This window comes from Capra hircus, chromosome 24 (genome assembly GCF_001704415.2).
Source record: "Capra hircus breed San Clemente chromosome 24, ASM170441v1, whole genome shotgun sequence".
NCBI classification, from domain to species: domain Eukaryota; kingdom Metazoa; phylum Chordata; class Mammalia; order Artiodactyla; family Bovidae; genus Capra; species Capra hircus.
Window position 1 is genome coordinate 43413429 of NC_030831.1, and position 12649 is coordinate 43426077.

General features: G+C 43.0%; 1 protein-coding gene across 1 annotated transcript; it reads left to right on the forward strand.

The window, feature by feature from the left end:
• Positions 128-9479, forward strand: PSMG2 (proteasome assembly chaperone 2). Its single transcript, XM_005697153.3, has 7 exons — positions 128-276; positions 2512-2683; positions 4466-4524; positions 5740-5858; positions 6754-6927; positions 8285-8405; positions 9179-9479. Exons 1-7 carry the CDS (start codon positions 220-222, stop codon positions 9269-9271), a joined length of 795 nt encoding a protein of 264 aa, XP_005697210.3. The 5' UTR covers positions 128-219; the 3' UTR covers positions 9272-9479.

A 12649-nucleotide genomic window follows, 5' to 3' on the forward strand; every position in this document is an offset into this window, starting at 1 on the left:
CCGGCGCCGCGGCTTGTCTCCGCCCGCAGACTCCGCGCCTTGCCCGCCAGCCTGTTCCCGCGCGCCGCCCCGGCCGCCACCCCCGCCCGCAGCCCCTCCCGCGCGCCGCCCCGGCAGGCAGTGGGACGGGCACCTAAGGACCCCGCGACCGGGGCCTCGAAGGACCCCAGGAGTCGCCCGCACTTCCGGCCGCCGGCTCCTTGTGCCGCCGGCGAGACCATGTTCGTCCCCTCCGGGGACTCGGTCCCCGACCTCGCGGGGTGCACCCTCCTAATGGTGAGTCGGGGCAGGGGGCCGGCGTCAGAGCGGCCCCCGGACGCGCGCGAGTCTGTGGGGCCGGGTCCTGGTGGCTGTGAGCGAAATGTGCGGGGACGTGACCTTGCGCTCCGTTGGTGCCGTGTGGGCCACTCGCTGTACCTTCTTGGAAAATCTTTTCTCAGCGAGCTCTGTATCGCGCTTAAGCTGGGGAGTGATTGTCGTTAGTCAGGAAACTGCAGACGGGCTGGTAAAGACTTGCCGACAGCACGCGATTCTATCGCGGTTCATTCATTGCTTCAGTGAGCGTTGTGTTGTGTCAGTGTGTAACGGTAAAACCAGGTTCTGTGTCTCAAGGAGTTCGCAGTCTAGTTGGGAACACACGTAAATAAATAAAGTTAGAACGTTGAAAGGGGTACAGAAAGACCCGGGGATTTATTGAGAAGAGGAGGGATACAAAGATCTGTTAAGAAAAGCTTCGTATGTGGAATTAAAAAAAAAACAAACATAGAACAGATTGGATGAAATTGGTGAAAGGGGTGAAAAGTACAAACTTTTAGTCAAAAATAAGTCCTGGAATGTAATTTGCAACGTAGTAACTATAGTTAACACTGTGTTGTATGTTTGAAAGTAACAGAGTAGATCTTAAAATTCTCATCACAAGAAAAAACAATTTTTTGACTGAGTGGTGATGAATGTTAAGTAGACCTGTTGAGGTAATCATATTGCAATGTGTACAGATGTCGAATCACAATGTTGTGCACCTGAAACTAACATATATGTATTCGTTTTTTAAAGGACGATGGTAATAGAAAAGTCACTTTTCGACAGTTTTCATAACGAAAGCAAGAAATGTCAGTGGGGACTTCCCTCCTGCTCCAGTAACTAGTACTCTGCGCTTCCACTACAAGGGGCATGGGTTTGATCCCTTGTCGAGGAGCTAAGGTCCTACTTGTGGTGCGGCTCAAAGCAAAAAAAAGAAGTATCAGTGAATGATAGAAGCAGCTTTGATAGTGTACTGAGGAAGAAAATTTGACTTCATTTCAAAGTGTCCTGAAAAATATTCGTTAATCACAAAAGGGAAAAAGTATTTTTGCAGGAGATACCTGGCAGAAAGAAAACATCATAGAGAAAATAGTGTCCACAGGTTACTAGCAGTACCCTTGACAGTGAAGAGGGAAGCCATATTGGATTGAAGAAATGGGAGATGATGTGGAGATGTGTATGTTTGTGCTTTTGTTCCTGAATTCAGAGGTAAAGTTCCTGCTTGTGTCTTAGTGGACAGACTGTAAGGAATTTGGGCTCTGGAGGGACACTGAGAAGTGACAGCGAGTTTTTCAGAAGGAAAGATTTTAGAGGGTGTGAATATGCTGATGGGAGAATCCAGTAGTGAGGAAGAAACCAACGATACTGGAGAGTGAGGGTCTAACCAAAGTAGCAAAGAAGGGAAAGGGAATTAAAGGAGGTAACCAGGGGATTGGTACAGGAGGGCCCAAAGTGGGAGGCTGCTCTGAAGGACCCATAGAGGCCAAAAACGAGCAGTTGCTAGAAGAGTGCAGAGGAGGAGGTATAGTGAAGAGAAACTTTGGAGACAGGATCAATGAAAATTAGTCCTGTCCTGCTGTGGCTGCTGAGGGGAAGGGAAGCAGGTCCCTGGTTTAGGTAACTGGGTGAGTAATTGTTGCTGTTTTCTGAAGTGCAAAGTAGGGAGCAGGTTGGGCAGATGCTTTGTTTTGTACCTGCTGGTTTTGACATAACTATGTGGAGATAGCCATTACGCTTTGGAGTTCAGGTGAGTGTTTGGGGTGTAGGTAGAGATGTGGTAGTTGGCTATTTGAAGTCATGAAAGAGAGTATGTGTGTGAGAGAGAGAGAGAGAAAGAAAGTGAGCGAGCGAGTGTGTATGTGTGTGTGTGTGTGTGTGCAGCATGAAAAGAAGCTCCCTCCAATCTATGTTGTTTGCCCCAGCAAACCACCCCCTCACTAGATGGAACTCCACAAGGGCAGGAACTCTGATCCATTTGTTTACTGCATCCTCAGTGCCCAGAACAGGGGTTGACACATAGCAGGTATTCAGTAAGTATGCAGTCAGTAGTCTCCAGGTGGGAGCTAATGAAAAGCTCAGAACCCAGGTGTGATGCACCTGAGCATTGGTGTCCAGTACGTCCACTGTGACTGTCGTCTTCTGTCTAAACTTCTTAAAGTGCTGCTGATTTGGATAACTTAATGAACTTTTTTTTTTTTTTAACTGTTTCAGCCAGCAGTATCTGTTGGAAATGTTGGCCAGCTTGCAATAGATCTGATTATTTCCACACTGAATATGCATAAGATCGGTTACTTCTATACTGACTGTCTTGTGCCAATGGTTGGAAACAATCCATATGCAACTGCAGAAGAGAATTCAGCGGAGCTCAGTATAAATGCTGAAGGTGTGTTATATCCTTCCACAAGGCATATTTGTGTCAAGTCACAGCCAGACTCTCCCTGGGTGTCCGTTGGTACCTGGAGTGGCTCTTTAGAATCCACAGCGGTGCCCTCCTCTCCTGCACACACCCTGGATTACAGCCCCCTCAAGAGATGTGCTTGTATTTGTACCCTTGGATAGAATGATTTTTAACACGGGGTTTCCCCCTGTTATCCTCAGTTTTACTTTCTGTCCTCCTGGCACGTGTAAGCATTGCTAACACTGGGCTCAGGCCTATGTGTTTAATGTGCAGCGCCCCATGCAGGCTGAAGTCATCTGTCACACAGTGGTAGCATTCATCGTAATGCACACTGACCCGGCTCAGAGAGGCAAGTCACTTGACTGCAGGCGGCCTAGGCCTTTCCCATGCCACCCATCTCCACAGTTCCCTGCTGTGCTGTCAGTTGGGGTTAGTCAGGGCTCGCAGCGTACAGACCAACCACTGTGTTCCTCTGGCCTCTGTATTTTCTGAAACTGGACTTAGTCTTAAAGCCTGGATTATTTAGAAGCTAAATATTTTTGACCAGAATACGTGAAAGGTGATGTTATATCACATGAGCAAGGTGCTAGGAAATAGGATCTTACCAACAAAACAAGATGTGCATGAAGCTCTGGTGGAGAGCAGGAGTGCTGCTGCTGCTGCAGAAGTGAGGCGTCATGGACGTCATCTCAGCCTGCCCACTTCCCTGGTTCCTGAGCTTCCAGCTCTAGCCCACTTTGTCCCAAACACGCCTGGTGGTCAGCACCCTTGCTGATGGATGCTGCATGGTCCCAGTCACCCCACACACACCAGTGCAGTGAGATGATCCCAACAGACCTGTAGAATGGGAAAGACATGACCCACCAGACACAGTGCCTGAGTCTCGGGTTGTCTGTGAAGTTTACAGTAACTGAAAGCTTAGCCCTGGCACAGAGGCCTAATCACATGTTCTCGGAGACTCTGTATTTTGTTCTCGGGTCATTTCAGGGCTTCTCATTCTTGGAGGTAAACTTGGGCAGGGCCTCCTAAGCATCAGTAAAGTGGGCCCCTTGTAGACTCTGGTGAATGCTGTGGATCCTCCTCACAGGATAAATTCACAAATATTGACTCACAGAGTTCTTACGTGTTACTTCAGGTCTTTCTGAATCTCCTGAAGAAAATAAATATAGCTTCTGTGTTTTATCACACAGCTAACATTAGCCTGCATTTTACTCTTCCTTCTAACCCCAATGATATTCTCTAGAGAAAAGAGGGAACAATATCAGAAACCAAACCTTGAAAATGGGGTCATTTGTTATAAGGATAGAAATTTCCAGGGGAATCCTCTAGGTTTACAATCAAAGAAGAAAAATAATTTCTGATAATTTTCTTATAGTTAAATTTCAGCAATGAATCTATTCCATAGAATAAAGCCCATGGGTGAATTCTGAGGTACTTTTAAAATGTTTTAGCTAAATGATATAGTGCATATGTTCTGTGTTTTAATTGGCAAAAATCTTTAGGGACTTCGCTGGTGGTCCAGTGGTAAAGAATCCACCTTCCAATTCAGGGAACACAGATTTCAATCCCTGTTTGGGGAGCTTGAGATCCCACAAGCAGCGGGGCATTTAGACCTGTGTGTTGTAACTAAGACCGGATGCAGCCAAATAAATATATTTTAAAAATATTTAGATACAGAATTTTTCCTAGTTCAGTTTTGTTATTAATTGCTCATGTATGACTCCTTAATTTTAACTATCATATGGTTTCATTCTCTTATACTTGCAGTATATGCATTGCCTTCAAAGAAACTAGTGGCTCTTCAGTTAAGATCCATTTTTATTAAGGTTAGTATATTGCTTTTGTCTTAAGTTTATTAAAGTATAGTATAATGAGAAAATACTGAGTCATTATTAAGATTCAAAAATCATTTCTTTCTTTATACAGTTAAGCAGTCTGAGTTTATAGAGAAATACTCATAAAATTTCAGAGTTGTCACTATTATTTCCTGAATATATTGAAAGGAATTGGGACATATAGCTTGGGTCCTATATATTCCCGATTCAGGTACCATGGGTGAGAAAATTTAAGCATATGAATATTACAGGTTTATTCTATTTGCATTACATTTCAAACCTGTGGCACCTGCATTAAAATGACGTGTATCTGAAAATACACTCTTGAATCCAGCTTCTCTCCCCTTCTGCTGTCACCACTTTGGTCCAGCCCATGTCCTCTCTCATGCCGCTGATTCTGCTTCTGCACCACCCACCCCACAGGCTCTTCCACCCCAGGTCCTGGAAACCTCAGTCAGATCCTCTCGTAGCTTCCTATCTCCAAGCAAGTTCATAGCCCTCACCACTGTCTGGCAGGAATGTGTCCACACTGACCTGGCAGCCACTGGACACCTGGAGCTATTTAAATTTTGTTTCATCCATTGAAAGTAGAGTGAAAGGTCCACATCCCAGTCAATCACCTGTTCACCTCTTGCCACACCTGGTTGATCCTCTGTGTGCGCGTGCACAGTTTCCTTCTGCCAAACAGTCCAAAGCAGGTGTGTGCCAGCATCACGTAACACACGTCTATAGGAAGGAGAGCCTCTTTCACAACTACAGTACACCACACACCTGGGAGATGAGCATCAGCAAATACTCAGACTTCCCCAGCTGCTCCCCACACACCCATCAGTTCTGCATCCAGGCGAAGTTCGAGTATTGCCTCAGCTGTCACACCTTTTTAGCTGGTATTCAGCATGGAGCTGACTTCCTCCTGTGATTCACAACACTGACTGTGCTGAGGGACCTAGACAGGCATTCTGCCTTCTGGCTTACCTAACTGTTGCCCCTGATCAGATTTGGGGCAGAAATTTATAGTCATTGTCCCTCATCTTTCACCTTCAGTGCAAGGACAGTAAGTGGATCTCAAACTAACTATAAGTTTAGCATATGTAAACTGTTAATAGTATCATCACAAAGACTGATGAAATACTACATAGACTACTCTTCTAACAATCTGAGATCTAACTTTGTATTTTCATTGTACTCTTTCCATGGTATACAAAGTATAAATCAAAGTCATTCTGTGAAAAACTGCTTTCCTGGGTGAAAAGCAGCGGCTGCGCCAAAGTGGTGGTTCTTTCTAGCAGCCACTCATATCACCGTAATGACCTCCAGCTGCGCAGGTAGGTCTGTGTCTCTGAACAAGTACATTTGTTAAGATGTGTACAGTTATTAGGATGATTGCTTTACTAAAAGGTTAAAACAAAATTTTAACGCCATCCTTTCCTTTTCTCCCTGGAATTTAGAAAGAAGGAGGTGAAGATTGTGGGGAGATAGGGGGAGTGGCGTTGGGGGCCCTTGGTGTTCCCGGGGCTGCAGCACTGGGGTCTAGGGTAGCAATGGGGTGCTTCTGGGGCTGCACTCTGCTGTGTGTCTCTGGGACTATGCTCTGCTGTGTGTGTCATGAGCCCACAGCACCTCAGGGCTCAGCTGATGGAGAGAAAGGAGAAAGAGTACCTGAAGTTTATCAATTGATTGTCTTTCAAAGACTGGATCACTGTCTCTATTTATTTCCATGTATTCAACCATTTGTATCTGCAGAACTCCACTGCCTTTAAGTACAATTTCCAGGCATGTCAGATTGAATTCTTAAATAGAAGATAAAGTATTCAAGAGTTAGAAATCCATACTATGTATTACATTGTCATTTGCACACCTGTAAAATCATGAAATATCTGCGAAGAGTAGCCTCTCAAAACTAGTTAATTTCTGAGACTGTCACAATAGACCACATTTCTGAGGCCCTTGTAAGAGGCTTCGTTGGGGCGTGGCTGTGGGGTCTTCATGCTGGCCTTGCCTTTGGTTGTTTTCCTGTCCCCAACACAGTCTCCTAAGTATGTGAGTAGCAAGTCAGAGCAATCACTTTACGTTACTCTTCCATAAACTGTCAGAACTTGCATTTTGCCTTCTGCAGCAAAATATATGGAAAACAAGATAATTTTTGTTGAAAGAACTCTTATTTGTCTTAATGTTCATATTTGTGAGTGTTTAGTTAATGATATGATTGTTTCTTTCCAGTACCCCCTTCAGGTACATTCTTACCCCTTCTATGCAAAAAAGTGTTCAGAATAAAATACAGAGCCTCAACTGGGAAGAAATGGAAAAAACCCCATGCATTCCTGAAATAGACGATTCTGAGTTTTGTGTCCGTGTTCCTGGAGGAGGGATCACAAAGCTGCTCTATGATGAAGGGTGAGTGTGTCTGCCTGTGTCTTTGCTCGCCACATGATTTGAAAATGAAATCAGGATACCTGGGAGTGTTTGGATTACTTGCTGGAACTCTGAAAATAACACAGCATCTCATTAAATAGGTACTGTGTTACTTTCAAGGGAAAGACTGAAATGTGGTTATAGAATTGGTTCCTGAGAAGCCATATTTTATGCTTTATTGTGTGTAGCACGTTAGGGGTCCTAACACTTATTCTCTGCAGCCTCTATAGTCAGTTCTTTATGTGGTGGTGGTGGTGAGATGTACATAACATTAAATAAACCATTTTTAAGTGTACAATTAAGAGGCATTAGGTACATTCACAGTGTTGGGTACCCATCAGCACCATCCACCTTCAGGATTTTGATTCTAAATAGATCTTCACTCATTAAGTAATAACTCCTTTCTTATACCTGAAAGTGTATTTCTTATTAGAACCATCATTTCCTCCAACGTTTCTTTTGCCTAGTCTGTGTCCCGTCTTTCCTCTCTGGCTTACACCCACAGTATATTATTTCACCTCCTCTCACACCACAGCCCCGAAGCCCCGGCTACCTAGTCACTCCCACCTGCTCTGCAGACCACCCGCTTTGAACTGTTCTCTTGCTCTGTTCAGGCCCCGTCACCTGTCCTACACTGGTGTCGGGTCATAGACTGTGGAGCTGAAATAACAGGAATGTGTTTGCTCACAGTTCAGGGGGCTGAACCGAGTTCAGGCGCTGACACGGGTGGAGAGGAGGTGGCACAGAACCAGAGGGGCGGCAGCCACGGAAGAGGACCTGTGGGCTGCCTGAGCCTCTCAGCCCTGAGCACACAGTGCAGGGTGAAACCATGAGGCCAGAGAGTAATCCCTGGGCAGCTTTGTGACTTTGGTCACAAAGTTAGAGGCACTAGAGAAAGTGCTGAGAGAAACACACTCTTCATGGAACATTTGGAAAATACAGAACCGTACAAGCAATACTTTAAAGTACTCACCTGTGTCAACCAAAAGTAACTACCATGACTAGTTTTTTGGTCTGCTTTCTTCCCATTGTCTTTAAAATAGTTGAAGTAAATACTTGCATCTTCAGGATACTGCAGCTGTAGAGTTTATGCTGTTTAAAGATATTTCTCACAAAACTGATGTTCTTTTGGTTTTCTCACACAAATCTTGCTGTGAGGCAGGAAGGTGCATGTGCCCAGGGTGAGTGTTACATGGCTCCCAATTCTGTCTCCACACGTAGAAGGTGTGGCATCTCCTCGCATATAATCTGGCTGATCACCTCTGTAGGAGCACAGGCACAGTGGAACTGCTGTTGGGAAGCAAAAAGAATACCTGATTGTTCTTTTCACTTGTTGCAGCTGTTCTAAAGAAATCCCAATTGCGATTCTGCTGAAGTTCGTTTCAGAAGGAGACAACATCCCAGATGCTCTGGGTCTGGTTGAATATCTTAATGAATGGCTTCAGATAATCAAACCACATGTAAGTTTTACTAAAGCTTAAGCCTGATTGTTCTGGTTAGGTATTCATAAACTTGCATTTTTACACACTATATAAGTAGACCAAATAAGTGAAAGTTTATGTTAAATATAGACATCTTTATATAAATTTACATTGAACTTTTGAAAAGAAAGCAGCTAACTATTAAGACTGATTTAAAAAAAAAAAAGGAAGATCTTAAGTATTTCATTGTACTTCTTAGTGTTGCATTAATTATAGCAACTTGTTTATAAGGATAAACAAGTCCTCTTTAGAATTCAGGATTGTTTTTCTTTTTTAAGTAAAACGTACAGTTATGGGAGCAATACTCTAGCTATTGGACATGCATTATAATTAAAATACATTCCCTATTACAAAATAAGAGCATTATACCAGGGAAATCAATTAGCCTTTAGGCATAACAGAAGTAAACGAAGCCTGCTTTATATAGCAGGTGACTGTCTTTTTAATTCATGCCTTTTCACTGAACAAACGGATGCAAATCATGCAGCACTGATTTTTTTTTAACCCCTATTTCTTTTGAATTTGATTTTGTTCCGTGGACTCCATTCACAGTCATTCTGGCATATCTTTATGATTTGGAATTTGAGGGAATTTATCTTCAGCTGATATAAAGACAGAAATTTATTACTTTGTTTGTTCCTTACAATAAAGGCTAGAAGTGTCAAAACCAAAAGGAACAAACTGTAGTATGTGTTAAAGGGAGAGGGAGCAGTAAAGCTAAAGGACTCAGATGCTCTGTCCTTCACTTGCAGTGTGAGGACCCCACAGCATCTTCCCTGCCCTGGAAAATGCCGAGTTCCTGGAGGTTACTCTTCGGCAGTGGTCTTCCCCCTGCGCTCTTCTGATCTGTTTCAGTTTTATACCTTACTTCCCAAGACACTTACTACCAACACAACTGGTAAACAACTGTATAAAAAGAATGTATTAGGAAATCTTTCCACAGAAAAATCTCCAGGAAAAATGGATTAACACAAGGTTGTTTTTACCATGTTTTCCATCATCTACAACAAATGTAAATTTTGTGCAATAAATTGTAAGTAATTTTGTCTAAAATGTGTTCTTTTATGTGTTTTGACTCAGACTTCTATATTAGTTTCCTATGTCTGCTGTAACAAATTACCATAAACTGGGTAACTTAAGACAAAATAAGTCAATTATCTTAAAATTGTGGACATCAGATGTCCAGAATAGGTCTCCCTGGGCCAGTGACGGTGCTAACAGGACTGCGTTTCCTCCGGAGGGTCTTGGAGAGAATCGTTTCCTAGCCCTTTCAGGCTCCTAGAAGTTGCTGTGTTCTTTGGCTCATGGCTTCTTCCTCCATCCAGAATAACTGCCCCATCTCAAAGAATTTTAGTATGAAAGAAAAGGTTTTCATTTTTGCATGCCTAATACATACCAGTCCCTTTTTACCTGCTATTTTGTCACATTACCTCTGTGCCTTGGCTTTCTAATCTGTAAAGCAAGGGCTTATGATGCTAAGGGGCACACCCTGCTCCATGTTGTTTAGTCACTCAGTTGTGTCTGACTCTTTTGCAACCCTATGGACTGTATAGCCTGCCAGGTTCCTCTGTCCATGGGGTTTCCCAGGTAAGAATACTGGAGTGGGTTGCCATTTCCTGCCGTCCAGGGGATCTTCCCAACCCAGGGATCAAACCCAAGTCTCCGAGGTTACTGCATTGCAGGCGGATTCTTTACTGCTGAGCCACCAGGAAAGCCCCCACCCTACTCCACAGCATTCAGTAAATGATTTATTTCTGATAAATTACTCTGGGTTCTATAGTCTGATATGTTCCCTTTTTGGAAACTACTATAGGTTAGGCTAGGGAAAGGATATTCCACACAAGTGATAACCGAAAAAAAGCAGGGGCGGCTACACTATTATCAGACAAAACAGACTTTTAAGTCAAAAACTCAACTAGAGAGACATTTTATAAGATAAAAGGGTCAATACACAAGATATAACAATTATTAATATATAGGCTCCTAACATCAGAGCACCCAAATATATAAAGCAAACCTTGGCAAAATTGAAGAGAGAAATAGACCATGACACATTCAATAACCTGTTTTCAGTAATGGGTAGAACAACCAGATACAAGACTAGTAAGGAAACAGGACTTGAAAACACTAGACCGATTGGATCTAACTCATGCACAACACTCCACACAACAGCACAGAACACATGTTCTCAAGTGTACATGGAACATTCTCCATGATAGATCACGTTAGGCCACAAAAAAGAAAGTTAACAAACCACACTGAAATCATACCAAGTATCTTTTCTGACTAATATGGAATGAAACTATTAAATCAGTAGCTATAAAATTTAAAAAAAAAAGGAGATTCACAAATACGAGCAAATTGACACATTTTTGAACAACCAGTAAGTCAAAGAATACTCCCAAGTGAAACTAGTAAATATCTTCATACAAGTGAAAATGAAAGCACAATATACACACATTTGTGGGATACAGTAGTAAGAAGTTTACAACAGTAAACGACATTAGAAGAAATTTCTCAAATCAACAATCTCACTTTATACTTCAGGGAAGAAGAACTTTAACCCAAAGTTAGTAGAAACGAGACAACAAACATTAGAGAAGAAGAATAGAAAAAAGGCAATGAAAGTAAGAGTTGGTTTTTTTGAAAAGACCAACAAAACTGATAAATCCTTAGCTAGATTAAGAAAGAAAAAGAAATCAGAAATGAAAAATAGATTACAACTGATGGACTTTCTTAGTGGTGGAGTGGTTAAGAACCTGCCAAGGCAGAGGACACAGGTTTGATCCCTGGTCTGGGAAGATTCCATATGCCATCGAGCACGTAGGTCCATGCGCCACAAGTACTAAAGCCCAAATGCTCCAGAGTCCTCGAGCCACAATTACTGAGCCTGCACACCCATGCTCCCCAACAAGAAGCCTCCGCAATGAGAAGCCCGCACACCACAACTAGCAAGTAGCCCCTGTTCACCACAACTAGAGAAAGCCTGTGTGCAGCAACGAAGACTTAGTGCTGTCAAAAATAATACATAAAAAATAAAATGAGTTTTTAAAAAATTGTTTTTAAACCTGTAAAACAACAAGTTTTGGTGAAGAAAGTGGAATCCTTTTACAGTTTGCAGGAAAGTAAAATGGTGCAGCCACTATGGAAAATAGTATGGAGGTTTCTAAGTATATTAAAAGTAGAACTACCATTTGATCTAGCAATCCTACTTCTTGGCACATACTAAAAGAATTAAAAACAGGATCTCAAAGAGATGTTTGTATACCCATGTTCATTGCAGCATTACTCACAATAGCCAAGATGTGGAAGCAACCTCAGTCAGTTCAGTTCAGTCGCTCAGTCGTGTCCGACTCCTTGCAACCCCATGAATTGTGCACCCCAGGCCTCCCTGTCCATCACCAACTCCTGGAGCTTAACCAAACTCATGTCCATCGAGTCGGTGATGCCATCCAGCCATCTCATCCTCTGTTGTCCCCTTCTCCTCTTGCCCCCAATCCCTCCCAGCATCAGGGTCTTTTCCAATGAGTCAACTCTTTGCATGAAGTGGCCAGAGTACTGGAGTTTCAGCTTCAGCATCAGTCCTTCCAACGAACACCCAGGACTGATCTCCTTTAGGATGGACTGCTTGGATCTCCTTGCAGTCCAAGGGACTCTCAAGAGTCTTCTCCAACACCACAGTTCAAAAGCATCAATTCTTTGGCACTCAGCTTTCTTCAGAGTCCAACTCTCACATCCATACATGACCACAGGAAAAACCATAGCCTTGACTAGACGGACCTTTGTTGGCAAAATAATATCTCTGCTTCTGAATATGCTATCTAGGTTGGTCATAACTCCTTCCAAGGAGTAAGAGTCTTTTAATTTCATGGCTGCAATCACCATCTACAGTGATTTTGTAGCCCCCCAAAATAAAGTCTGACACTGTTTCCACTGTTTCCCCATCTATTTGCCATGAAGTGATGGGACCAGATGCCATGATCTTCGTTTTCTGAATGTTGAGCTTTAAGCCAACTTTTTCACTCTCCTCTTTCACTTTTATCAAGAAGCTTTTTAGTTCCTCTTCACTTTCTGCCAGAAGGGTGGTGTCATCTGCATATCTGAGGTTATTGGTATTTCTCCCAGCAATCTTGATTCCAGCTTGTGCTTCTTCCAGCCCAGTGTTTCTCATGGTGTGCTCTGCATATAAGTTAAATAAGCAGGGTGACAATATACAGCCTTGA

Bases quoted from the DNA above. Each gene is read 5' to 3' on its own strand.
- PSMG2 (XM_005697153.3), top strand. From the start codon at position 220: ATGTTCGTCCCCTCCGGGGACTCGGTCCCCGACCTCGCGGGGTGCACC. The intron at 5,859-6,753 runs GTAGGTCTGTGT...GTTTCTTTCCAG, and splicing joins AATGACCTCCAGCTGCGCAG to TACCCCCTTCAGGTACATTC. The intron at 8,406-9,178 runs GTAAGTTTTACT...CTTCACTTGCAG, and splicing joins TTCAGATAATCAAACCACAT to TGTGAGGACCCCACAGCATC.